The sequence below is a fragment of the Podarcis filfolensis genome (genome assembly GCF_964270895.1).
Source record: "Podarcis filfolensis genome assembly, chromosome: 6".
Lineage (NCBI taxonomy): Eukaryota > Metazoa > Chordata > Lepidosauria > Squamata > Lacertidae > Podarcis > Podarcis filfolensis.
In genome coordinates, this window is record NC_139609.1 from 39,699,266 (window position 1) to 39,727,233 (window position 27,968).

At 41.0% G+C, this 27,968-nt stretch overlaps 1 protein-coding gene across 23 annotated transcripts in view; it reads right to left on the reverse strand.

Moving 5' to 3' along the window:
• The window catches only part of PATJ (PATJ crumbs cell polarity complex component), a 157,515-nt gene that overhangs the window by 71,747 nt on the left and 57,800 nt on the right, over positions 1-27,968 (reverse strand). For 12 of the 23 annotated variants that reach the window (XM_083621228.1, XM_083621241.1, XM_083621237.1 and 9 more), the window contains 7 exons: positions 27,210-27,297; positions 26,871-27,003; positions 26,038-26,109; positions 22,511-22,688; positions 21,592-21,702; positions 19,966-20,037; positions 13,655-13,769 (listed from right to left, as the gene is read on the reverse strand). In XM_083621228.1, coding sequence (XP_083477354.1) covers positions 13,655-13,769; positions 19,966-20,037; positions 21,592-21,702; positions 22,511-22,688; positions 26,038-26,109; positions 26,871-27,003; positions 27,210-27,297 — 769 coding nt within the window. Of the gene's footprint in view, positions 1-13,654; positions 13,770-19,965; positions 20,038-21,591; positions 21,703-22,510; positions 22,689-26,037; positions 26,110-26,870; positions 27,004-27,209; positions 27,301-27,968 lie in introns of all 23 variants that reach the window. The other 11 variants (XM_083621239.1, XM_083621247.1, XM_083621232.1 and 8 more) reach the window with 3 other exon arrangements.

Genomic DNA, 27,968 nt, shown 5'->3' on the forward strand with positions numbered 1-27,968 from the left:
TAGAGAGCTTCCACACCATCAAAAAACCCTGCAGTGCTACATACTTAAAAATAAGGGAATTGGGAAGAAGAAGAGTTTGGATTTGATATCCTGCTTTATCACTACCCTAAGGAGTCTCAAAGCAGCTAACAATCTCCTTTTCCTTCCTCCCCCACAACAGACACCCTGTGAGGTGGGTGGGGCTGAGAGACTTCAGAGAAGTGTGACTAGTCCAAGGTCACCCAGCAGCTGCATGTGGAGGAGTGGGGAATCGAACCCAGTTCACCAGATTACGAGTCTACCACTCTTAACCACTGCACCACACTGTACACATTGGGAAAAGAGCTGCCTACATGTTTCTTATCCACTTCCTCACTGCTAATAAAGGAACAGATGCTTTAGGTAGATTAGGAAAGAAACAGAGCAGGCTGATTGTTGATCACCATCCTGACAGCACTGATTAAATATGAGAATGATGAAGACATCCCCCCCCTTCCTGATAAAATCCTGCATTAATGATATAAGCAGCTGGATAAGCAGTTCCAAGGGCAGAATTGAGCTGAGAAGAGGAGTATTTTGAACAAAAAGACACACATACACGGTTGCCCCAAAAGTTCAAATACATTCTTAAGAGATAGAAATGCAAAATCCTCCCAAATTAAATGGTGAGAGCCCATATATGATTCCTACAATTCATCATCACTTTGTAAAGACAGAGGCATTAAGCTATTTAATTCACCAATGAGTAGTTTTAAAGAGAAAACGAGATTCTGAATTGCACAGAAATCTTCAACACGTACGATTACATATTCAGAGCACAAGGACCATCCAAAACAATTGCATACTGAATTAAATTGATGTTGTGAGCTGTCTTGGGGGACTAAGGAGATGCCAAGAGATAGGATGAAAATAAAACGAAGGGTTCTCTGTAAGTCAACAGTTTGTATTATCTTTAAATTACTAATTGACATTACAGACTATTTTATCCTATGCAGTTTAGATTTTTGATCAACCAAAAAGGGTCCAATTTTACCAATGTTATGTCTATATTTCTGTGAAATCAGAAAGGGTTTGGTCATTGCTTTGTGTCATAGCAATTGCCCCTGGGGAAATATCTATGAACACTTCAGGAGTAAACATTTCTGACCATGTAAAAAAACAACAATAGGGCAGACATACCCATCTGCCAAGCAGTATAACTTCTAATGACCCATGTCTGTCATCCTTGAGAAATCTCAGTGCATTCTGGCATAATCACTCAATAAGCCCTATGTAGGTCAAGGTGTCCTCAATGCCAAGGTACCACAATATTATTGTTTCCAGAATTACTTTTTAACGAATGAAACTTCATCACAAATAACTAGACACATCCCTTACTATTGCATAGGACTACATGTTCCGCAAAGTCCCATTTGTTGAGAATTGAGAACTTAAGCAAATGAAATCCAGTGCATTGCAGTGCTCCTCATGCTACAGAACTCTTTGTTTTGCCCAGAGAGCACCAAGCAGTCAGTATCCTCTCTATACAAATAGTCTGAGACGGTCCAAGACAGGATACAAAGCCATGGTCCAAAGCCATGGTAATACTACACAATAGTATAGATTTTGTCATAATTTTTCTCTTTCTCCACAGAGCATCAGCAAGCATGTTCGGCAACAACGGTGATGCATTTACAGTGGTACCTTGGTTTAATCCGTTCCCGAAGTCTGTTCTTAAACCAAGGCGTGCTTTCCCATAGCAGCAGGGGACTCAATTTACAAATGGAACACACTCAACAGGAAGCGAAACATGTTCTGCTTCCAAGGCAAAGTTCACAAACCAAAACACCTGCTTCCTTTTTTCAGCGTTCTTAATCCAAGTTCATAAACTAAGCTGTTCTTAAACCAAGGTACCACTGTATTAGTATTTTAAACTATTTCAGGCTACCTTTAAGGGCAGTTTATAGCAAAGAATGCAAGACACACAAAAATCCTACAAAATTAATTAAAACACACACAAACACACACACACACACACACACACACACACACACACACATATATATAATCTAGCCCCAAAATGCAACTAAGAGTCTAGCAGTCTAATGAAATGGAACTCAAGAAATACAAATGCATCTTTAGAGGCTTCCTAATGGCCTGTAATAACCAGGCCTGGCAGACCCTAGATGGGAGTGCATTCCACAGGTAGGAGGCCACTGCAGAAGATGCTCTTCCCTTGTGCCCAGCAATCTGTTTCAAAGGCAGTCATGTGAGAAAGCCCCTTTTTGTGAATCTTAAAAGGGCAGGGTGGTTATAATATGGATAAAGATGATGCTTCCATTAGCTCAGACTCAAACTGTTGAAGGCTTTAAAAGGTTAAAACCAGCATTTTAAATTGAAGAATGAACGCCTTACCCCCAACCCCAGTTCTGGGTGGCTTCATCCCACACCATCTCAGGTGCATTACACTAGGCCACACTGGACATTACAGATGGAGGCAAAGTCAGATTACTCCAGATAGGTCTGAAGCTGGTGTTCCAGACTAAACTAGAAAAAGCTAAGCTATTCCTGGACACTACCTGAGCTTCCCCAGTTAGCACTGAGTCCAGGAGGATTTCCATAGAGTGTACAATTTAGTTCATTTAGGAGGAGTGAAACACTAGTTAAAACCACTTGTAAACCTCCAGTCAACTTAAGATATTTTCCCTACCCACTGCTCTAACTGGATTAAGTCTCATCCTATAACCCTCGTCCATCCTATAACCACCTCCAGAAACTGGTTCAATAATTCACAGCTTCCCCAAGGTCACCCAGTGAGCTATCTGACTAAGTATCATGGTCCCCCTGGTGGTAGCCCAACACTTTAAACACCACATCTCTCTCGTGTAGAAGGGACAGTCCAACTGGAACGTGCCCTGATGTGCATGATGGTAGAAGACAATAACACAGAGGCATAAACCCTCACCAACCATAGTTGGAAGCTAGGCTGAAGAAAAGCAAGCAATTTGTCACTTGTTTCTCTTCAACATGGAGTCTACACAGGAGGAAATGGAGCTCAGGGTATAATGTCCTCAGCTACATGTTCTTTGAACCTAGTGGTGCCCCACAAAGAAATCAAAGAAAGGCCCTTCTTTGTGGTGAAGACTTTTAGCCAGATGTTTTGAGGAGAGCAGATGATACGGCCATTTGTTGGATGTGTGCTTCACCAGCTGCATTAGTGTTGTACACTGCACTACTGCTTATAAAATGACCGTTTTAAAAAAGTTTTGTTTGGTATTCTCCTCTAACCGGCCCAGGGATCTGTTTCATTAAGGGCAGGTTTATACACTGAAGTAAATAAATATAGCTATTAGAAAAGCTATTGGCCAAAATAGTAAACAACAGGTTATGAGACAGCATGCATCTATGTGCTTGTGGTGTGGGATGAACCGCAAGGAGTGTTTTCATGTCATGCTTGTGGGCTTCTCAGAAGCATCTGGCTGGTTTTTCTAAAAAAAAAACAAGTGGCAAGATTACCTACGACTTTGCTCTGATCCAGCAGCACTCTCACAATCTAGTATCAGATTGTCTTTCTGCACTGAAATCACTCTTTAATTCTGCTGTAATGCAGGTAACCCATCACGTTGAAAAACATAAATATGACACTTCCCAAAAAACTGAGCTGTACAAATTTGCAACATGACCTTTGTTATTGTATAGGTTACATCCAGTAACTGATCCCCTGTGCAGCTCCATCATTACTTCTAATTGTTTTCAGAAAAGATGCTCCTCAAAATACTTGATGAACGGCTTTTGACTAAAAGCGCAAAAAAACTGTGGAACCAATTTTAATGGCAGAACATGCCATGTGTTTAATGCAATTTTGCTTTTCATTTGCTCAGGGTAGCCTACACATACCTGCAAACAGCTGAAGCACCAAACGAGATACAAATCCCTCAATAATATTGAAAGGAAAGCTATTAACAGCTCAGCAGCACTTTTTCATTTTATGCATTCCCAAATGAATGCTAAAGCAAAAGCATCAATACTTCATGCTGCTGCTGTTTAAGGTGAAAAAAACCCCTCCCTTTTAATAGCCAAGGCCACAGTGTTTCATTTCATGCTTCACCACTGAAATTTTGGATTCCTTCAAGGAGGAGGAATTTTAAAAATGTGAAGAAAGGGGACAGATGAGCAAGCAGAAAAAAGTTTTCCCAAGGCAAATCCAAGGTACGGCTTTAAGGCACACAAATCCACACAAAATGCTGCTGGGAGTTTTGCTTAACAGGTTTTGTTTAATTAGTAAAATGTTCAGCTGTATCAGTCCAAAATGCAAACTGTGCTAATAAAATTAAGATGAATGGCATAAAAAGCGGAAAACATGCCAGATTCCAGGCAGCATGGAAAGTTTCTCCTCAGCCCTCATGAAGGCCAACCAGCAGTGGAGGCAAGTTCCCAATGGGACTTAGTAAGGGGAAGCCAGGGAGGCCAACGGTAGGTGGAGCGAAAGTCAATAATAAGCAGAGCTAGAGCAATAACAGGTAGAGCTAAGAAAATCTAGTTTCCCCTCCTGCAGAGTTCTACAGTGGTAACAACTGAGATTAAGGAAGTTGACAGTCAGTGCTGCCAGCCTAGAGTGGACAAAAATCAGGCAGGTTAGGGCAGAATAAGTTGGTGGAGCAGTACCCCACTGGCCCTAATAAACCAGCACCCACAATAAATATAAGGGAAATACCTGCCTCCCTATTATCCAATTGCCACTTCTCAAGGTAGGAGCCAACCTTAATCAGGCCATGTATCCAGCCTATCTGAATTCTTGTGAGATTTCAACCTACGTAATTCTTGTTTTAATGCGATTCTGGGTGATGTTGTGTTCTAAAGATCCAGGGGCTCCTTGTCCTTCCTCTACAGGGGCAAAGGGACCATCTATTGTACAAATCCTCATCTAGCTATTTTAAGGAAGCTTTGATCTAAACCAATTAAAGCTCAGGCGGCAATATTCTTTATTAATTCGGATTTCATGTTTGTCGCATCCCTTCGGCTCTGGGAGGGCAACATCTTTTAGCCTAATGCATATCAGATCAATTTTGACTTGAAATGTTTTAAAATAAGTTTTCTTTTATTTAAACCACCAAAAGCCATGCAGCTGAGAATTAGAATTCATTATTAACTTATTTGCATATTGAAAATTCTACTTCTGATCACTGTCTTGACTCAAGTGACAACATGCAGGCAGAAATAACATAGCTTATTAAATTATGTGAACATAATACGATGGGAGCATTGATCAGTTTCGGCATAAAAGTTTTTCAGCTGTCAGATAAAAGCCATTTCAGTCGCTAATTATAAATGGAAGAGTTGAAATCATTGTGGTACATCACTGGGGAAAAAAGCAATGTTTTGAGGCACACTTGAAAGATCTCCCTCTAATATTAGCATAACGCTCCCCTCAACATATGTCATCTTTCCAGAACTATACATAAGATGTTGGACAGCATAACAGTATATTCTGTGTGTTCTAAACAACAGCACTAGAGCAGATTTGTGAAGGGGGAAACGGTCAAACATAAAATAAAACATACACAATCAAAAACTACACCACCTTATTCATTGCATCAGGTCTAAAAATTAAAACTAAATGCCAGCACTGTTGTAGTAGAATCCATTGTTTGATTAAACTAAGCCCACAAACCCAGTAACAGACACTATAAGGGTCAGGTGCATTCACTTCCAAACCTTTTCACCTCCGAGAAAACGTAAAGCATACATTTTATTTGTCATCCCTTATTGCACAGCTGAATAGGTGGAACACGTCTTAATGGCTTATTAAGGAGGAATCTTAAGAAAGTTTTAGCTTTGGGCAGATTGTAATTTTTGTTTCATCTGCAGTTGTGATCAACAAATCGAACAAGAAGTGCATTGTATCTAATGTTCTGAAGAACTCCCTGTTCCCCTGACAAAAAAATAAAAAATAAAAATACAGTGCCAAAAAGTTCGCAAGAGGAGGAAAGGCTAAAAGAGTAATTGCCTCAGAAATGTAGACCTGCTACTTAGCTTTAAAAATAAGTTCTTAGAAAGGGGGTTATGGGGGGGACCATGGGGACTGGTAAGGCAGAAGGCAGGGAGACCAACAGTAGATGCAGCCACAGCTAGAGGCAGATAAAGCTCGGACTAGTTGTAAGCCGAGAGGCTGGCAGGTGGGGGGTGGCTGAGCAGTGGCGTAGCGTGGGTTGTCAGCACCCGGGGCAAGGCAAGTAATTTGCGCCCCCTAACCCGTGGATTTGCGCCCCCTAACCCGTGGATTTGCCCTAACCCCAGATGTTGCGCCCGGTGCGGCCGCCCCCCCTGCACCCCCCACGCTACGCCACTGTGGCTGAGGATGGTGGAACAGTTCTCCACTGGCCCCAGTGGATTAGCCTCCACTGAAGGGAGGTGCATATGAACACCTCTAGAGGAACAAACCCAAAAAAAGTACTTAGCACACAAGATTGCATGGTCCTACTGTAATGCTTTTTGGATTCTAGCTCATTCTGCTTAAATGCTATTTTCTTTCTTCCCCCAACGTATATCTGCAATGCCATACACATTGAACTGAGTGGATTTGGTTCTGAATAGACACGCATAGGACAGCCCTGTAAGGACGTCTAGCCCTGAATTATTTCGATCAGTTTGACTGCAGACAGTAACCTGTATTTCGAGCATAGAACAATCACTAATGGTTTGCCTAGGTCAGAACAATAAACTCCTAAGTAAAGTGAAATGTTTGAACTACCAAAACATCACAGTACTTGTACTATTTCTCCCTTGAAATGAATTTTGAGGTGTGTGTACACTGTCTATTGGAAATTGACTGCACAGAGCTTATTCTGGGAAACTTGCTTACACCTCTCATACTTACAGTCCACAAACAGATTACTGTAATAATTGCAGGAGTTCCAGTGACCATATGCATGGCTGCAGAACCACCACAGGCTTTGAAGTCTCCATGATCAGATTCTTATTGCAGGCATCCTGGGGACCAAGAGGAACTTTCTTTTTTGCAGATGCTCCCAGCTGCATGCCACCATGCTCAACCAACATTACAGGCACCTGCCATACAGACATTCTCTCCCACTGCAATGCTATAGGAATTATTAGCACTGCTTAAAGCAGGGTTGGGGGACTGGTGGTTTATCAGATGTTCTTGGACTACTACCTCTCTGACCGTTGGCCAAGAAAAAAGAGAGAGTAAGCAATGCAACAGCCACCCATCTACTCACTACTGGCGATACAAGATACGGAATTGTTAAAGAAACCTGGGTTCCCAGGTGCATTCTTTGTGCTCACAGCTGGAGCCTTGACTGCCTGTGCAGCCTTTCCTATCAGCTGGCCTCTATGCTTCTCTCCTTGCCAATCGGAAGAGAGCTGGAAGAGAGAGAGGCACCCGGGTTGCAGGGGTGGCTGAGACACATTGGGACTGGTGGGACAGAAGACAGAGAGCCCAAATAGCAGGTGGAGCCAAAGCTAATGGCAGGCAGAGCCAACTAATTCTTAGTTTTGTCCCCATCTTCTGCCTCCTGCTCCCTGCTGAGTTCTACAAGGGGCAACACTGAAATTAAGCAAGAGAAGGATGCTGAAAGGCAGTGCCACCTTCTGGACTTAGCTTAAGGAGGAAGAGAGGCAGGTGGAGGCTGGCTGAGAGAAGGCTGAGGTTGCTGGGACATTTGCCCTAAGGGACCAGCCTCCTCTGCCCAAGTGGACCATGGAGGGAACTTCACTCCTCCAGACGATCTGGTAAAGAGGAAATGGGGCAGCTGTTGTTTCCGCAGGCACCCATCCCTACTTCTTCTAAAACATGGTGTAACTGAGTAAACTGAGTAAAGTAGTCCAGAATTTCTCTGCACCCAGGATTAGCAACCCTGATCACAGGGTTTTTGCTTCATCACAGGGGTTGTGCTGGGGGTTTTTTTGGTCATCTTTATTTGTTAACAATAACAAATATTTTATTTGTCAACAGGTGTGATCCTTAAATGTATGAATTTGCAGGTGATGCCTCCTTAAGGTTGTGGATATAGATCACCCCATCACACCATTGGCAACAGTGTTATGTTTCAGTTGTGTTGGGCACGGGTGAGGGACCCCCTTGCTGGAATCACATGAGTTTTTCACAGCTGTGGTGATTTCCCAACACGACTCAGCAACCTGGGCTGAGCAACCGTTCTGTGGGGCTGTCAGAAATGGGACGCTGAGCTTATGCTATGCCATTTGCCTCTGTGAAGCTGTATCCCATAAAAGATGAGGCCATTGTTGTCCCCATCTTGTGGTGTCTAGTATAGGGTCTTCACTAACCCCATCTATAAACCTGCCTCTGAACAACAACAGCAGCAGCAGCTTCAGAGGAAATATAAAAGCATGGACAGAGAGATAATGTGCAAATTTCTGCAATTACAGACAATATTCTGCAACGGGTTTTTGCAGAACATAGTAAGGTGCTGGCAGATATTAAGTTTCCCTGCCTTGAACAGATTATATACTGTTCACATTTCCAAAAATTCCAGATTCAAAAACAGACATGCAGCAAAAATTTTGTAATATAATTTTCATAGCTGTGCTGGTTGGATAGATAAGATGTTTCTTACTCCCTCTGCAGTGCCATAGTGTTATTTGTAACAGGTACTGCTAAAAAGATGCTGTTTGGGGCCATGCATTCAGCTTACGTTTCAAAGCAGCCTCTGGAATGCATTAGTGGGATATTATAATTTATCCCTGATCAGGCAAATGCCCACACAACCCCCCTCTCCTCAACACCTGTTATGTCATCTCTCTAATTGCAAGTCACTGCAGTGATGCTAAGTGTTCCTCAGTGATAGAGTGCTGCTTCCCTAAGAGATTCCTCCTTTGTAGCTACCCAAAGCTACCTCTTTGTATACAGAATAAAGAGCTTCAAGTTCCACATATGCAGTGTTTGACAAAGGAATGGTTGAAGCAGAAAGAGAGGTGCCAAAAATGCCAAACTATTGCTGTCATGTCTTTTATAGAGTAACATATTTAGACCTGAGACTTTTGTGTATGTGTGTATTTTACACACACACACACACACACACACACTCGTGGGAGTTCATACAAAATGTTTGAAACCTACTCACTATATATGTGGCTAGGGAGAGTATATCACATCTCCCAACAAGTAAGAAATAACGTTATAGTATAGCTACACTTTTTGGAAATAGCCTGTTTGTTTGTTTACTTGCATGCTGTTGCCCTTACACAATGAAAATGCTGAATGCTGGTTATTTCAACAGCAGCTTTTAAAATTGTATTCTAAACAAAGGCAAAATACATAAGGACCACCATCTGCACTCACATTTTAAAACTGCAGTTTGGTTACAAATAAGTAAGTTTGATCATTATAAGCAACTGTGAAAGATTTATGATGCTCTCAATTTTGACTCAAATGGATTTCATCAATGGTATCAAACTTAAAACTTAGCCAAATGCATTTTTTTAAACAACAACAACACCAGAATTCATCTAGCCATCAATCCTTGCTACATGCAAGTAACTCAAAAGAAAAGATAAAATGCTGTTATTCTCATTTACTAATTCCCACTCATTATTAAATACTGAAAACGAGCTGCTGAAAATAAGTACAATATAGATAGATACTTTGCTACGTACCTGGGAAACCCCCTTGTACCATTGCTGTATCGCTATGCACTTCAAGGTATCTGCATTCCTGACAAACATTCAGATGCTGAGAGCAGCTCAAATCCTCATCACACACATAGACAGAAAGAGACTCGGAGCTCGTCTTTCTTCTGACGACCTTGGGCCTGACAGAGAGATTTCCCTCGCCTTAAGGGCAAGCTGTCAGTCCTCTTTCTATTGTGAGATGTGATCAATTATACTTAATTTCAGGCTTGCCCACAAGCCAAATAGTTACACCTGTCAGCAAAACTGCCGGCACAACTATGCAGCAGGGGAAAGAAAATCCCTGGCTTCTCACATCTGACCCACTGACGCTCTACTGCTGCTAGTGCTGCTGCTGCTGCTGCTGCTGCTGTGTTGTTGCACTGCTGGAAATCACTAATATTTGAATGGCATCCCTGTCCCGAAACACAAGTCAATTTATACACAATGCTGCCCCTTTCCTCCTCAGCTAGCTACACAGCTGATGTGATTCTAAATGACCCGCTCTTAATTACAGCAAAATGGTTTATGACACCCAGTCACATGCATTTAGAAATGCATGTTTCTGGTTCCAATCATCAATGAACGCCTGTCAGCCTAGCAGAGTTTCATAAGTATTACCTTTCGGTTTTCGCATTAAATGGGAGATGCAGCAGAGGATCATGTCTGCAACCCAGAAACAAAACTATCTGCTCTCTTGACATTGATCCAGTCCAAATTCTTATCATTGCCCTGCGGATTATAAGGCATTTAACTCCTTGTCAGTAAAATGCAGGAAAAGTGAGACATTTAAATCATTTTAAAAATATTGCTTTTTCATAGCAGTTAAATTTAATCACAAGCCTGCATAACAGTCATTCAACACTGAGATTTCCTATATATTATTTGCTCTAAATGCAGGGGGAGAATCTGAAGAACGTTTTCTAGGATTCCCTGCCCCTCCCATCCCAAAAGACATGGGCATGTGTACATTCATTGACATACCATCTGCTCAGTGTATTAACAGGAAAAGATCCAAAATGTTGTTATTGGTTACAACTCTCCAAATAGTTTTAGGGGACGACATTTTAAGGGTTCCAACACTGCCTCAGCAGCTGTAAAAATCTGTGCACTGGTACTTTAGTCATGTAACACTACAGAGACCGTGGCAGTGCGTGCTTGATGAAACCTTACATGATTGGACAGGAATATATTCTTGTATTCCACCGCCCTTTAAGGAAGGTATGATGGGAAAGGTCATTGAAAGAAAGAATAGGAACAATGCCAACAAAAAATTACTTACAAAAATCCATCACATGAAGATAAATGCACAGCATCAAAATTAAAACCCAAGCTCCTTGCTTACAACCCTGCTTTTGTGTCACTATTGAGAGAATGAAACATTTTGTAGTACGTTAAGAAAATCCAATAACTGAACAAAAATTAAATATCGAAAGTCTGTATTTTTCAGAGAGGTTTCTAAAGTTATTTTGCCTTGTCCACATCAGGTTCAGCAATGTTTGCTGGTGACTGCAGTGACATCTATTGGAGAGGTAGTGTTTGACTACAGACTCCTGTTCACTTTAGGATAGCTATATATACTGCTATTTTTTCCATCGATCAAATTATTTTCCCCTTCCCCTTTTGAGTCCTACGTGTCCAAAGAAAGGAAGAATTGGAGATACACTCTTCAATAACATTACTACACAGTCAATGCAAGTCAAGTGTCTGTGAACTAATACATGGTCAAATTGGTCAAATTCATATAAACATATAGCAAAATATACATACTATTGTATTGTGTCATGTACAGAAGAACATGGTTTTATAGATTTCTTCTAAAAAACAAAACATATCTAAGAATGGGCTTATTATTAGGCCACCTGAGGTGGTTTAAAAACATGCAGATGGGAATTCATCCAAAACTGTGTCAAGATTTGAATCTGCTGTGGGTTCAGAGCCTAGCATAGGGATTCAACCTGTGCACCGCTAGCAAAATGAAAACTAGCTTGACCAGAAAAGAAGCCTCATAACAAGCTGAAGCCACATGGTACTCCTTGACCCTCTAAAGCAGGCATGGCCAAACTTGGCCCTCCAGATGTTTTGGGACTACAATTCCCATCATCCCTGACCACTGGTCCTGTTAGCTAGGGATGATGGGAGTTGTAGTCCCAAAACATCTGGAGGGCCAAGTTTGGCCATGCCTGCTCTAAAAGAAGGACCATGTGAACCTCCTCCAACTCCAATCAAAACCAGCAGCATGACCAAAGGTCAGAGATGATGGGAACTGCAGTCTTATAAGAAAAACTCATCTAGACCAGTATCCTGTTCTCACAGTAGCCAGCCAGATACCTCTGGGAAATCTGCGAACAGGACCTGTGTGCAACAGCACTCTCCATTTGTGATACTCAGTGACAGGTATTCAAAGGCATACTCCAACACTGGAGGCAGAACAAAGCCTTCATGGCTAGTAAACCATTGATAGCCTTGTCTGCCAGGAATTTGCCTAATCCTCTTTTGAAGTCATTGGAGTTGGTGATCATTGTTTGCTTCCTCAGAAAGTTAGAAAGGGATCTACCATGCATCTTCTGCTGTGAAGACTGAAGCAAATAAGTCAGTCAATGTCAAACTCCTTTTCCTCCTTTAGCATACTTCTGACATCCTTGTCAGTCAACAGATCAACTGCCTCCCCACGTGGGCTCGTTGGCAATATATGCAATGAATTTGTTACAAGTTTCTTTATATTTTTAGCAATGTGATTTTTGATTATTATTACAGGTGGCAAACATTTTCCGTGCGTCCAGTTGATGCACAACCATGGACGTGTGAGTCGTTTTGGACCCAGAAGAGGGCAGAACATGATGCAGAACATGGCAGGATTATATGTGCACAGGAGCTAGGAACAGAATCTCTGTGCAAAATAGTCGGCACCTGTACTTTCCATATTTGGGGCAGGATGTGGAATCAGTCAATATGATGTCCCAATAGGCAAAGTTTGAGCCCAAACTTTTCATTTTAGAAATTTACTGACAAACTCACAAAAAGGCAAGCACAAAACAACAGCAGGAGCATTCAATATATTTTGAACTTAAGCTAGGCAAGGGGCTTGCTGGGAGCAGAGCCACACACATTTCCTGCAAATACTCCACAGCAGGCACTATAACTCTGCAACGGCTTGACTTTAACCCTAAAGGTGCGCTCCTCCATTGTCTCCTGAGGTAGAAGGATGTTGACAACAACTCTGAAACTGCAGATGGCTCAGATCAACCTGCCCTGCCCCACACAGCAGCTGCCGGAGCTTTTGAGTGAATGCAGGGAAATGGCCAATACAGAGTTTGCTACAACACATACCTAAGCCATCCGCCATCACTCCTTCCAATCCTACAATTCTCTTCCCACCCCCCCCCCCAAACGCAAAACAATTAAATATAAACAGACATTCATTATAGCAAGAGACTCACACTATGTCCACTGTTGCTTGCTTGCTTTCCCACTCTAGTTAAGTCACAAAACAAATAAACAAAAATTAGGTAGCACTCCCTGTTTTTTCCTTGGTACCAGAGCAAGCTAAAATCTGCGAGATCTGACATTCAGTGAAACAATCCTCAGCACTGGCTACATAAATAAGAGAAGCTAAAGCCTACGTTTGATATTACTCTATGGATACCATCTACCTCAGAGGACCAGTTCCATTTTCATGAGCTTAGTGAAAAATACATATTTTTTTCACATTCAAATTAAGAGTATCATAGGAACACAAGAAGCTGCCTTATACTAAGTCAGACCACTGGTCCATCTAGCTCAGCATTGTCAACACTGACTGGCAGCAGCTCTCCGAGGTTTTAGAAAGGAGCCTCTCCCAACCTTACCAGGGATTGAACCTGAGACTTTCTGCATGTAAAGTAGATGCTCCACCACAGAGCTATGGCCACTCCCTTTGGCAACATTTAACTGCAGTTCTACAATGTGCTTACCATACAACAATGCTATATTAGAAGGCACCATTCTATATAGAGCAACCCTATTCAGAAATTCAGTCGATCTAGTAAAACTAAATAAGACAACTCACCATCTGTGTAAGTGTCATCTTCTTCCTCCTCCTCCTCTTCCTCTGTCTCTTCAGAGCAGGACTTTTCTTTGTAAGGAGGTGGCAATTTCATGGGCGGTGGAGTTTCACTTTTCTTCTGAAAGAGAAGGGAAGCTCAGTACATTATGGAGAAAACCTACAGAGTTGCTTCCTTCTTCAGCTCAAGAAATCACTTATGGAAGCATATCTTGGATTTAAAAGTTTCAGAAACTTCAGGTTCAGTGAATTTTTTGACTGCTTCAAAAACAACACACACCCCACACACTATGTTTCTAAATCCGAACCAAAGAGCAGAAAATGCAGAACATGGATTTCTTAGCGGGTTCTGAACAAACACCACTACCCCACCCCGCTAAAGGACTTATCAATATACATACCAAAACCATGATAGCAGCAAGGTTTACCTTACTTAGCTGACAACATCAATTAAAAACACCCCCCTTTTTTTGACAAGAACCTTAATCCTTTTAAAAACAAATCTGTTTTTGATGTGCTGTTTTGATAATGCTCTACAGGCATTATAGCTTACAATATTTTACTTGGAGCTCATCTCCATTTCAGATACGCTATACGTCACAAAACTTTCAATAAAATTCCATTACCTCACATAAATAAAGGCACTTTCGATAATGATGCATATAGTGGTGCATATCAGTCCCAAAGAAAGGAGCTCAGGAGTACTGCAGCAAACGCATCCAAGCATCTGTTTCCTTGGCTCCAAGTAACTGAATCATTCTTTAGCCGCACAGTTTTACTGAATTATGCTCAATTGCATCTCATGCAATCACAATGCTAATAGCTTGGTGCACTTTAGTAAACAAATGGTAAGTACCAGATGTCATGAGAGCAACGCAAATGGCCGGAAAATCCTTTTTCTACAGGAGAGAATGATTACCAAAGGTCCACATGCCATTTTTTTTAAAGATCCCCACCCCCACCTCCTGCCAACGCCTGTAATAAAAGCAACCTCTTGAAGGATGTCACAATCTTGTATGAACCATTGGCATTTATACTAATATACATATGATTCTAAATCAGCTTGTGGTTTTTTCTTGTGTGTGTATATATATAAAACAAATTTCATTCAGCTAAAAATAAAAGCAGGTACTAAACAAAAACCAAAGTAATGTTAAAAAAGGCTTCATAGCAACAAAATTACAAGCAAAACTGCACTCTCTCTAAAATGAAAACCATTCAATCACATGAGCAATATAAAGAATTTCAGGCGTTAGAAGAAAATAAGACTGCTTGGGTAGAGTGCAAGGATATCTGCAACCGAAACCTAACAGAACTTTAAGGATAAATGGTATCTCATGTACTTAAAACTAAAATTCATTTGGGAGTCTCAAGTTATAATGAGTTACAATGGCAGGTTCCATTTTTTTCTACCTTGAAATTTCTCCTCACCAAGTTGTAACTCCTGTTTGGCTCTACAGGGTAAACTCCATTTGAAAACCGAAGGAGCTCCAGCCCAGAGTGATGGTTGGGTCAATGGGCTGCTATTCTAATAAATACTTATTTTGTGCAGTTATAATTTGTTAGTTGAGTTGGGTGTACCAATGGAAAATCTTGATAAAAACCTAACTAACAGATTCTCCTGAGTTTATATAAGCTTTAGTGCAAAGCTGATCCTTCAGGACTGTGACTAGGAGCCTATTGTAACATGTATTATTATACATATACTTGACTTCTATTTTAGCGCACAAGACTCAGCACACTGGGATTTTGTCAGTGAGATCTCTAATCATATTCCATCTCCAAAACTCATGTATGCCATTAGCCTTTAATCAAATCCTGTGTGCCTGTGTGCCCTATTAGAACTTAAGTGATGGAGAGGAATGCTTACTGCTTACAATAATAATAAAAAGAAACCATTAGCAGAACAACCACATTTTGCTCCTGTTATGAACAGCCAGGAATACTGCATAATTTAACAGTACAACTTCTACCCGCAAGGCTCATGGAAGATAATTTAAAACTTTATTTGGAAAAAAAAATGCTTGAGAAGCATCTTCACAATAAAATTGCTTTCTTAACTGGCAGCTTGGGAATACCCAAATGTTGAAAGGGGAAGTTGGCATTGCTATAAGGACATGGATTTGATGTACACAATGTAGATAGAAACTGATTAATGATACATGGACTTTCTTTAGGGATCAGGCAGGAAATATCTTCTCAGTGTAGCCTCTCATACCCTAAAATTTCCCTACAAAGGTATCAGGGATGGTAACATCAAGTGATGAATGTGTGTGTCTGAAATCAAAGACTCCTGGAGCACAGGTGGATTTAGGGGAGCACAACCAGTTCGGTCCCCCTTGGGCACAGAGACTCAGGGGCGCTGCAGGTGATGCCACATTTGAAATGGGGCATGAGAGGTGGCACAGGGCCTAGTTCAGAGCTTCCTCAAGAGAAATCAGGGCCCCTGAATTGATGTCTAGCATCACCATATCTATTTACCTGTGGTCACATTTGAAATCTTATGTGAAGGCTGGGGAGCTTCAATGTACTAGCCTATTAATATACATGGGTAAGTGCCAATTATACTATTCTCTTACCTACAGGGAATGGTTGTAAATTAGTAGCAGAGCCCATGCTCTGCATAGAAACAATTAACACCAGTGCCACTCCTGTCTGAAACCCTAGACTGAAACTGCCACTCAGTGTAGAAAATACTGAGCTAGATGAAACAATGACCTGCATCAACTACATTCCCAATAAAGAACACCAGTTTGGAAGAATGCTTCACAGATTGAGGCCCACTTGGAAAATGAGTAAAAGAAGGAAAGAAAAGAAACTGTTAAGAAAAAACTTATTTATTTTTTCTTTACATATAAGGTACTATTTAAAAAAAAAAGCAGTGAAGAAGAAGATATAGAACATCATTATAACAATGGTTAACAGTCAACAGTTACAAGAAAACACTTAACAAGCCACAGAAAACTACAGGTACTGTTGATCACGCCAAAACATGCCTCTTGCTATCCCTCACACTTGAATTTAAGCATTTTGGATTCCATTTCTAAGTGAAACTACAAACTAGAACTGCCGTGAGAAAAAAGAACGTATAGGGCAGTATCCAACTAAATAGTTCTGTGGTTGTATTTCCATTTAGGCAATTCAAATTCCATTCTCTCTCCCCACACAACTACTGTACCCTCCCCCAAATCTGTTCTGGAAGCTGTTGGGGGGGCAGAACAGATGGGGGGCAGGGAGAGAAAGGAGAGGAGTTCCATTGCACAGCCAGAAGTCCTTGCACTAATGGAACTACTTTGTTAGCAACTGGATATCTAGTTCTCTCTCTCTCTCTCTCTCTCTCTCTCTCTCTCTCTCTCTCTCTCTCTCTCTGTATAATCTACTTTTTAAATGGTTCTGTCTTCAGAAGATGAAGAACCAGGATATATGTCTTTTCACCTGTGGCATTAAATCTACCTCCATAGCCTAGGCTCACGTAGCTTTCTGCTATCTACAATACGAGGTAAACATACGAATTAATCTGTGTTTATCTCTGGCTGTTAATAGCTTGTCGAATGAAATGTCTTGGATCACTTTCTGTATTTACAATGAGCCAAAGCCCAGAAGCAAAGGATGAAATCATCACCTTGAACAAGCATGGCTGATTTCATTGCAGCCTAGACTGGAAAAATACTACTGCTGGTGCCTAGGAATGTGACACGTTTAACTCTCTCTGATGGAGTGGGTCATGTAAATAGGATTCTGGCTACTAGTAATTTCAAAATGTTCATTCATTATGTATGCCAGTTCTATTGGAACAATCCCAACAATAGTTTGATTGCCTTTTCATCTTTACCAGCTCACTGTAAACACAGGAATAGTTTATCTACTAGTTTGTTAAGTTTGTTAGCTTGTTAAGCTAAAATCAAAGAATCCTGAGTTACCATTTTAGGGACTTTCCAAAGGGATAACTGCATTTGTCTGTTGCACTAAACAGAAAAAATAATTTGTGGCACCTTAATGACTAACAAATTAATTACGGTATAAGTTTTCATGGCCCAGAGTCTACTTGATCAGATGTATTGAATGTTATCTTAAATTGGATATTACAGTTATTTATATAAACGCATCCTGGCCACAAACGTTATATACACTAGAACTGCACGCACAGTTTAAAAGAGAGGGAGAGAAAGAGAGACAGAGACCAGTTGCCACCACTAGACCATCTCCTGGGGTGTGGCTTCTCCATCTTCCACTAACTTCCTCCCCTGCCAAAAACAAAGCAGAGCATAACTACTAAGCAAGTTTTGAGTGTATGGATTCTACCAGCTCCCATGCACTTAAACCTTTGCATTTGTGAATGAGCTGTCAAATATAACAAATACATTATTACCAAAAAATGATTTTCATGTTCTAAAAATACAAAGAGGATGAAAATCACTAGTGACTCAAGTAATTAGCAATGATAATGTGGCCTGAAACCAAACATGGCCCATAGGCTCAACACACAATAGTTCAATATTCTGATTTTCTGATGCAGCTCTGATACAGAAATCTCCAAAGGGAAAAAAATCCATTATTGGTAGGCAAGCAGAGTATGTCTTAAATTGTTATGTTTTATTTTATATCTTGATCGCCTACATGAAAAGGTGTACATGCATTTCATTTTACAGAGTTATAGTAGCAAAGAAAGAGATATCTTTCACAGCTTTCAGGAGGATTAGTGAACTCGGCTCTTGAACTGTAAAAATGCAGCGATCGGGAATCTAGAAGGTTAAAAGGGTGATACACTGCAAATGGATGGGGTTTTTTTTCTTCTTCTTTTTTTCAGATGAGCTGCTACAGAGAATGAAAATCAGCCACGAATACTCTAACTACTTATTGGGGGTTGCTTTATTCAAGGTCCAAATCACAGCAGCATAATCTCCATATTATGCAAATGAGATATATTAATTATGCAAATCAGACTTGCTATTTCTGCATAACCAATTTGTCTCATTTTCGTGAGGCACTTCACCTCTGCTCCTGCCATGTTCTAGGAGAGACAGCAGGGGAAAACACAAGGGAAGGTCTTTACCTGACCATTACTTCCACTGTTAGAGGAGAGAGAACCTTCTGACTCCAGTCTTGCACCTTTTCAGCACTAACCCAGAAACAGAGTTGGAAGATGCAGAAAGACCCCTTCTTTGGTCTGCCTTCCTTCTGCATGCACACTAAGACTTCCTTCTTAATTAATATGAAAAAACAAGTTCCTTGGGTAGGATGGGAAAATCTTCTTTTGTAATAGCTACTGTGCAACTATTTCTTTTTCTAACCAAGCAACATCCTTAACTCAGTTAGGAAAATGAGATTTATTTCTATTCTTTTGAATTTATTCAGTTACATTCAATTACATGAGTACTCAAACTAAGGAAGGGGGGGAAGGCATTACTGATGGCCTCCGCAGGCTGCCCCATCCCCGTGGATTCTCAGCTTTCAAAATAATTTTAAAACATGCCTTTTGGGGTTTTTTCTTACCAGCAAGAGCAAGGGGCTGGGAAATTTCAACACTATTTTAATCTGAATCCGTTTTTATTCTGTTTGGTTAGATATTAGCTTGTGTTGTCCACTCCAAGGCAGACGGAGCAGGTTATGAATCCTAAAACGTACTCTGAGGACTGGTATAGTTCCCTGTGATGGCAGCTGGAGTGCATAAAATGTTGGGACCTGATCCAGCCACCCCTGTTTTTCCCCAAATGGGAAACAGACACACAAACCCTCTAGAGTTAAAAACTAGTTGGAGTCAAATCTACAGACTTATTTACATTGGTCAAATTATGAGCCTAAAAATCAGCCCATGCATTTTCTTGGTTCACTCTGAACATTTAACTGAAAAGGCAAAAATTTCTTTAAGATTGGAACCCTACACTTACCTGGGAGTAACACCTACTGATCGCAGTGGGACTTGCATGCATAGGATTGAGTTGCAAATGGCTTGAATATAGACACCTCCCCCTCTTAAGCAAAACTGGTTTTTTTGTGACTCACTCAAATATGAACATTAATCCACATTTCTTTTTTAATTAAGCCGCTACTGAGTTATTGCTTTTAATGTTATCTCATTTTTATGCATGACATTATGAATAGCAGTAAAGTTCAATTGCAAGTATAAAATACATATTTTTATTTGCCTTTCCACATATACAAGCAAATCTACACACAGGCACACAAAATCTCCAGATATTATCCTTGTGTTTAAAGGAATTTCTCCCTGTGTCTTAAAATGGAAAAAAAACTACCTTCTGTATTATGTATTGCTACATGAAGTTTATTTTGTAAGTGAGAGATAGCATCTGCAATACCTTTCCACAGTCTCCCTCTGGGTCCTGAACTTTGTGGTCCTTATTTTTCTTGGGGTTCACAATGGAAACTATCTGCAGAATACATTTAAAAAAATACATTGTTTATACATTCATTCCATACAATTGGGGGCGTATAACAAAGCGAGAAGCTCCTGCTCAGGATTCTAGACAGCCATCTTGTCTTGCAGGATATTACAAATCACTCCCTCCCCATCTGGCTTCCCATTCCACCCCAACTCAGCATGCTCAGTCCTCATTTGGCAGCTACCTTGTGCCTTTAAATCCCCACCCCTAAAGTTTCACTCTACAAAATTGCATGATCCACACAAAAGAGGAAGATATCAGCAGGCTTGGGAAAACTCTTTGTCGGCTATACAAGATTGGTACTCTGAAAACAAATTTTCTGTTTAGTACATATTGGAAAGACTTTAGGCTCAAGGGATATACTTTGTTCCTGCAAACCCTGAAATCCACCAAGCAGAGCCAAATCAAAACCAAGGCAAGAGATGGAGGCAATACAGAACTAAGGAAAGGGTTCGCCGGAGCATACATTCAGTCCAGTAGTTTGTTTCCAGTACCAGAACAGAGCTCAGTTTTGTTACAAGAAAATCAAAGCTCTCCTGCAAGGAGGCTGAAAGTCCTCCTGCCGATGGAAGGAACCCTCCCATTCATGGAAGGGTGACCTGGGATCAAAATCATTATTCTGGAGGTACAGAAAAATGAGTGATAGTTCAGAATACAGTTGGTTAATTCGGAAGCTGGATTTCTTGAAGAGCAAAGACTCTCCTCCCTGGAAGAGAGGGGAGTGGTTGTGGGCAGGAGCCCGAGCACCACCCCTAGCAGGGGGCGTCAGCCCCCTGCCTCCACCTCACCTGGCTGGCGCCCACGCCCCTCGGCAGGCACCCAACCAGGTGCCTCAGAGGGGGCGTGTTCAGCAGCCTTTTGCGGCAGCACCAGCCTCTCCCCGGCCTCATTCTTCGCCGTCGTCTCGGTGACATCAGGGGAGAGCCTATAGTTGGATTAGCATCAACAGGCTCCACCTACTGGTGAATAAACCCACTTGTTTTAGAGATCCAATGCCTAAGCCAATACCTTTTCACTGCTGTAATCAATAAAGTTGTGGCCTTTCCTTGCCCATTAACCTTTCACCACGTGTCCTTGTGTATTCATTTCACACTGTGGGGGTCGGGTCCTCGAACCACAAATGTGAGCACTCTTGACTATACAAACTGTGTACCAAACACAAAGAAAACTGTGTTCCACTAGAGCCAGGATAGGGAATCTGTCATCCTTCATATGTTCGGCTCCAGCTCCCAGCAGCCCACAGTCGCCATGTCCATTAGGAATGATGGAAGTTGTCTCCTAGTTTGAGGAAACCCAGAGGTTCCACATCTCTGTGCTAGAGACTCACTCAAGTCTTGGGCTATCTCCTAACTGCCGGAAGTAGGTATGGGGTGATTTTACATTCTGATGCTGTATTTGTTTGGCTGAGTTTGTATTTGAAGGTTGCCATCTACCTTGAACCCTTCGGTTCTAGGACAAGATGAGAAGGAAACTAAAAAAAAAAGGATGCAGGTTTTTGTTTTAAAAACGCACACACCTTCAACAGCAGGGAACAAAACTTACCCTTGGAAGAGTAGACAAACTCTGAACAACAAACACTATGGGGTTGCCTGCATTTTTTATGGCTTCCACAGCTTCTTCATGAGTTGCATTCTGCAGGTCTCTTCCAGACACCTGCAAAACAAGAAGCCTATTTAGATGCTCTTCTGCACTCAGCCAGTAAAAACTAAGCGCCAGAAAAAAGGTCACCAAGAGGTTTACTATAGCAAATATATTTAACTAAATGAGTGATTCAAAATTGTCCTTAATCAAATCAGCACGGTATTCAGTCCATGACAAGTGATGCATTCACATTTACAAATAATTGTCTTAAGACATGCAGGCATAAGAAAATGCATAGAAACAGTAGTTGGACAGGAACCTGGCAACACATGGCTCTCTTCCTCAACTGTGGTTGTGTTGTCAAGACATTCTTTCCTTATGGCTGATTTCTTCTCGTTGACAAAGTGGCATGTTTCACATGGATTCATTTTGAGGAAGGAAGTAATGCATATTTGAGAATCTGCCTTCGTGTCAGAAATTGGACTTGGCGAGTCTGAGTAGTTTCAGTCACTAGTGATATGCACATATACAGAAAGCATGAACACAGGAATCCTGTATTAAATTGCACTTCCTGTATTTATGCATAGTATTAACACCTCCAGTGGGACTTCTGCATTCTCTCCCATAGGCTTAAGGAGCACACACATCTCCATGTGGAACCTGGGCAAACCCACCAATGTGTGCAAATACAGAACACTCAGCTCACACATCTTGAATTCATACATCTTGAACTCACAAATGAATGTTTATATGTCTACTTACAGTTAAGGCTGATTTGATTTTCTGTTCAGAATATGCATTTAATGCTTGAACACATACAGCTAAGACAGGTGTGTACAGATGCAACTTTTTAAAGATACAGATGTTTGTCTGAACTTACCTCAAGTATTTTATCCCCAGTTTTGAGAGCTTTTGTTCGGCCTGCTGGGCTGTCTTCCAAGACTTGCTTGATAAATATACCTTTAAGCTCTTCTCCATTCTTTAAGCGTTTTATAACTGTATGTCCGCCAACAATACTGATGCCAAGTGGCACATGGGGTTCTCGAAAAATTTCAACACTGTAGAGAGTAAGACAATCCTTTGAACATGAGAGGTTTCAGTTACTTGATTTTTGTTTCACTCTGCAGTCCTGATGCTAATCTAAACATATTGTTCTTTGTAAGGTGTAACATAAGCCTTTTAAAACGAGAAGTAATTTGTATGTTATGTTATAGCCTGGTGGAAATTGCTGAAAAGCCGTCTCAGTATCTCCTTCTGATGAAACACGCAAAAGCAGGGAACTCAACCCACTCAGTGATTCCAGAAGGCCTCAGTCTGATGTTATAAGAGATGATGGTACAAACCCTGTCCTACGAACAACAGAAAAGCCAGATGACAGCAACAACTGAATTTGCTTGCTGGAAACTAATTTAAAGGAAATGTTCCTGCATTTTATCATGAGAAAGTGACACAAGAAGAACCCTGCTTGATCAGATCAAAATATTCACCTAGTACAGCAACCTACTTCCCCTTAAGTCTTCTGTGTATTGCATTATTTCCACTCTTCGCTATACATAGTAACAACATACCCAATATGCCCTTCTCTCTCCTTTCCATAGAGTTGGCATTCAGGGATAACTCTGTCCCACTGATTCTCTCATTCTACCAGGTTACTGATATACCCACTATATTTATGTTCTTATTTAGCATCTTACTCCCCAGCTCCAAACTGGCTTTTATCCCATATATTAGTTTAGAAACTGTTCTGTAACCTTCTGGATATATATATATATATATATATATATGCAGTCCACTTCTATTGCAGTCCAAATGAAACCCATTCTTTTTGTACTGGCTTTGCTTGTCTTACAATAGTCAACAATGCCTAACAAATCTAGACTTTACACTTTTATTATATCCATACTTTGGAGAACCCTCATCACCACACACACACACACACACACACACAACCAACACACACCTAGTAGGGTTACATTTAAAGTAAAAAAAATATATTGCCAGAACAGAATCTGATGTACTGACAAAAGCCAGTTAGATTAAAGTTATTCCACTGGTCCATACTGCCAATAGAAAGACTTGCATCCAAGCACGGACTGCAGGTCTTGTGTTTCCAATGGAAGTTGTAACTGATGTGCTTGAGAACTCCAGCTAAACCACTAGGGAGTTCATACATGCACACACAACCCTGCACTTCAGCTCTTTGCCAGCTGCATTCAGCATGCAGGCCATATGCTGGGAAGCCCAGAAAGAAAAACTGCTGTCCAGTTGCCATCATCAACTAGTTTATCATTTTAACTATGCCACTGGGTATCTTTAAAGTCTGTTCCCTACTTCCTTTCCTAGAACTCGTCATTCAACATCCAGGTGAAATGAACTCGGGTAAGTTGGCAGGCACATGTTGCTTTGTGAAACACTAGCAAATCCACACAGATTGAAAGGCAAACTAGGCATAAAAATAATAATCTGTTTTTGCCACTCAGTTAAATAAAACAGTTCTGATGCAGAGGTGCGCATCTTTCAGAACCATGTGCATTTTGTCATTGTTTTTATCTCCAATCCTCTTTCAACAGCACTTCCTGTCAGGCCTTCGGGGTTTTATAGATTCCCTCAAATTTTGGGGATTTAGTAGATAGACTCACAAGTATCCCCATAAGTGCATGACACAAAAAGCCCAGCATGCATGCACACACATCTCTTCTCTTCTTGCAGCAGCTGGATGTAAAGCTACTTTAAATAGTGCTGGGACTCAGCTACACTGGAAAAGAAAAAGCACTTAATATGCATTGTATAAAGGTCCAGTTGCGGATGACTCTGGGGTTACGGCGCTCATCCTGCTTTATTGGCCAAGGGAGCCGGTGTACAGCTTCCAGGTCATGTGGCCAGCATGACTAAGCTGCTTCTGGTGAACCAGAGCAGCACACGGAAACACCGTTTACTTTTCCGCTGGAGCGGTACCTATTTATCTACTTGCACTTTGACTTGCTTTCGAACTGCTAGGTTGGCAGGAGCAGAGACCAAGCAACGGGAGCTCACCCCATCACGGGGATTCGAACCACCAACCTTCTGATCGGCAAGCCCTAGGCTCTGTGGTTTAGACCACAGCGCCACTCGCATCCCATATGCGTTGTATAAGCATTATAATAACACTGTGACACCAGATGGCGTGGTGGAGTCCCGTTTTTTCCAACCTGATTTCTCATACAAAGTTGACAACATATTTAACTGAAACGCTTCTTTGATGTGTCTAGATCCAGCCCTGGGCAAGCATTGCTATAGAGCCACTTCACAAAATACAGTTCACCACTGAGAGTGTAAGCTCAATAGAGAGTTATAGCTAATTGCATGTCCATGATGAATGGACCTCTACAATATTTATAGGGACGTGGGTGGTACTGTGGTCTAAACCACTGAGCCTCTTGGGCTTGCCAATCAGAAGGTTGCTGGTTTGAATCCCCATGATGGGGTGAGCTCCTGTTGCTCTGTCTCAGCTTCTGCCAACCTACCAATTTGATAGCATACCAGTGCAAGTAGATAAGTAGGTACTGCTGTGGCAGGAAGGTAAACGGCATTTTCATGGGCTCTGGCTTCCGTCACATTGTTTTGTTATGCCAGAAGCTGCTTAGTCATATTGTTCACATGACCCAGAAATATATCTGTGGACAAACGCCGGCTCCCTTGGCCTGAAAGTGAGATCAGCGCCACAACCCCATAGTCGCCTTTGACTGGACTTAACCGTCCTTTACTTTTTTTACATTTTACAATATTTACTTATTTAATAATATATATATACTGCTTAACTATAAGAAAAACCTCACAGTAGTTTATAAAAAGTATAAAACAATGAGATTATCAGTAAAAACAACTATTTAAAAACTTCAAAAATAATTAAAAGCAATGATAAGCTAAGAGCCAAATCAAAACACATCTCAGTATTCTACATATCTGGATACACAATACATGTGTTTTAAGGGCATACACCTTAGGGACACACATACAAAAAAACCATAATGTGTGAACTTGCCCTCATTTAGAGGTTTGTGACTACTAGGAGCTTTGAATGCAAGTGGAATGCCTAGATAGCAAAACCTGCATGTAGGAATACACAGGTGAACCAGCATTCGTTGATAATCTAACTACAATGGAAAACTGGCAAGTTTCTAAAAACAACAGGCTTGATATAATAATAGCTTTTTCAGCAGGACATCTGCTAAGCATTAATTGTATCTGTAGTATTTAGCAAAGCTGGAATCACAACTACCTCAGTGCTATTCATGAATGGATTAAATAAATGGTCAAGCAAACAGTCACTGGCAAAAGATGAAAAGTTAAGGCAAGCATATACTCCACACCAAAAGGCCTCAAATAATTTCTAAGGCAGGAGAAATGTTGAAACATTTATCAACATACGTTTGCGGTGTTCCCCAGTGACTGAAAACTGGAGTTTCTTCTCCTTCTCCTTCTTCTCTCTCAGGCAATTCACTAAATAAGTAAAATAAAAATAAATTTTAGCTTCCCACACTTTTCTGCTTCCTAACATTCATTCTTTAACACACACCTTTACCACCTTATCTTCGCTTACAACAGATATTCGGTGGACAAAACAGATACATCTTTTATCAGTTAATAGTTACATTTTTCCATGCTCTTGGAAGTGAGCACACTCTGGCTTGACTCAACAGGGCGAGAAATCCAGGTCCTCTTTAATAAAGCTAAAACCATTGAAGAAAATAGTTCTGCCTCGTTACTTATTTCAGTTCAGGCAAAATAAGGGTGTGCTTAGTGTCACTGTATACAAGAGATGTTCAAGTATTTGCCTGAACATGTGCATATTCGAAGTATATTCGAATATACACACACCTCACACAATTGTGTGGAGGGTTCTACTCATGTTCAAGTGAATAAGAGTAAAGCTTCCTGCAGACCTTTGCCACTCAACACAGGGATAGCCACAGACTAAGTGTGTGGGGCATTATGCGATGGAGATATGGATAGCATGCCCATCCCTGTCCATGGACCATGTGCTCAGGAACAATGTCTGAATAGGCCTACAGTGTAATTACTTGGTGACACGGGACTTGCTTGTATCTGGATGGAGTCAGGAGTTTCCCATTACTATTCTGCTCTTGTATTCTTTAAGACAAACAACAAAGTTTTTTTTGCACAGCTTTGTGAGTGATGTGTCTTCTAAACCTTCCATGACAATAAGCAAACATTTTTTAAGTTGAGAGTCTCTTCCATACCTTGGCAGCCCTAGTCGAAGAGAGGCAGAATCCAGGGTACTGGAATGGTCACAATTTTCAGTCTTCAGGTTATTTCTCTCGAGATCATCATCAACACATAGAGGAGCTTTCGTGTCATTTTGCATCTTGGTACCTGGCACAATTAAGAGATCAGTTATTGTTCATTGATGCGGACGTTGAGAGCAAAAAGGTACAGTGAACTTAGAATAACTGACCAAAGTCATCTTATGTTTAGGCTGACATGTCTTGCATTAATTGAATGCAACAAAGGCAGAAAGATAAATCCAGCTGATATTTATTTATTTATTTATTTATTTATTTATTTATTTGATAACTTACTCATTCCATGGCCATCCAAGATAGTATTTGGTTGGCTGTACTCTGATGCTCCAGGGAAACCTGAACTGTTAATTCCATTTTCTTTAGCCTTCAGTGAAAAAGGGAGGAAAAAACCCAGGCAATTCAAATTTGGAAATTTGCTGACATTGCACTTTGTTACAGAGAGACGCTGAGTTTACTGGAAACTTAACTTTTAAAATTAATTCAATAACATGTTCTTATGAACATAAGATGTGACCATTAATTGAACCCTGCTGTCCAAAACCACAGTTATTGCAGCTGACATTGTTTACACTTTGTAGCATTACGCTTGCAGAATATCATGTAAGCCTCTTTATTGCGAAAATTCCTAATTGTCTAAATAATCAACCGCTTCAATCTGTGCTAGTTAAACCTGTGCCCCTCCAGATGCAGATGGACTCCATTTCCCATCTGCCCCAGCTAATATGGGCGGCTATGTTGGGAGATGAAGTCCAGGAGCACCTGGAAGGGACTTGAGCTCCCCATTCCCGATTTAGATACAGTGGTACCTCGCAAGACGAATGCCTCGTAAGACGAAAAACTTGCAAGATGAAAGAGTTTTTCGTTTCTTGAGTTGCTTCGCAAGACGAATTTCCCTATGGGCTTGCTTCGCAAGACGAAAGCGTCTTGCGAGTTTGTTTCCTTTTTCTTAAAACCGTTAATACCCAGGGAATCCGCGCTTCGCAAGACAAAAAATTCGCAAGACGAAAAAACTCGCAGAACGAATTAATTTCGTCT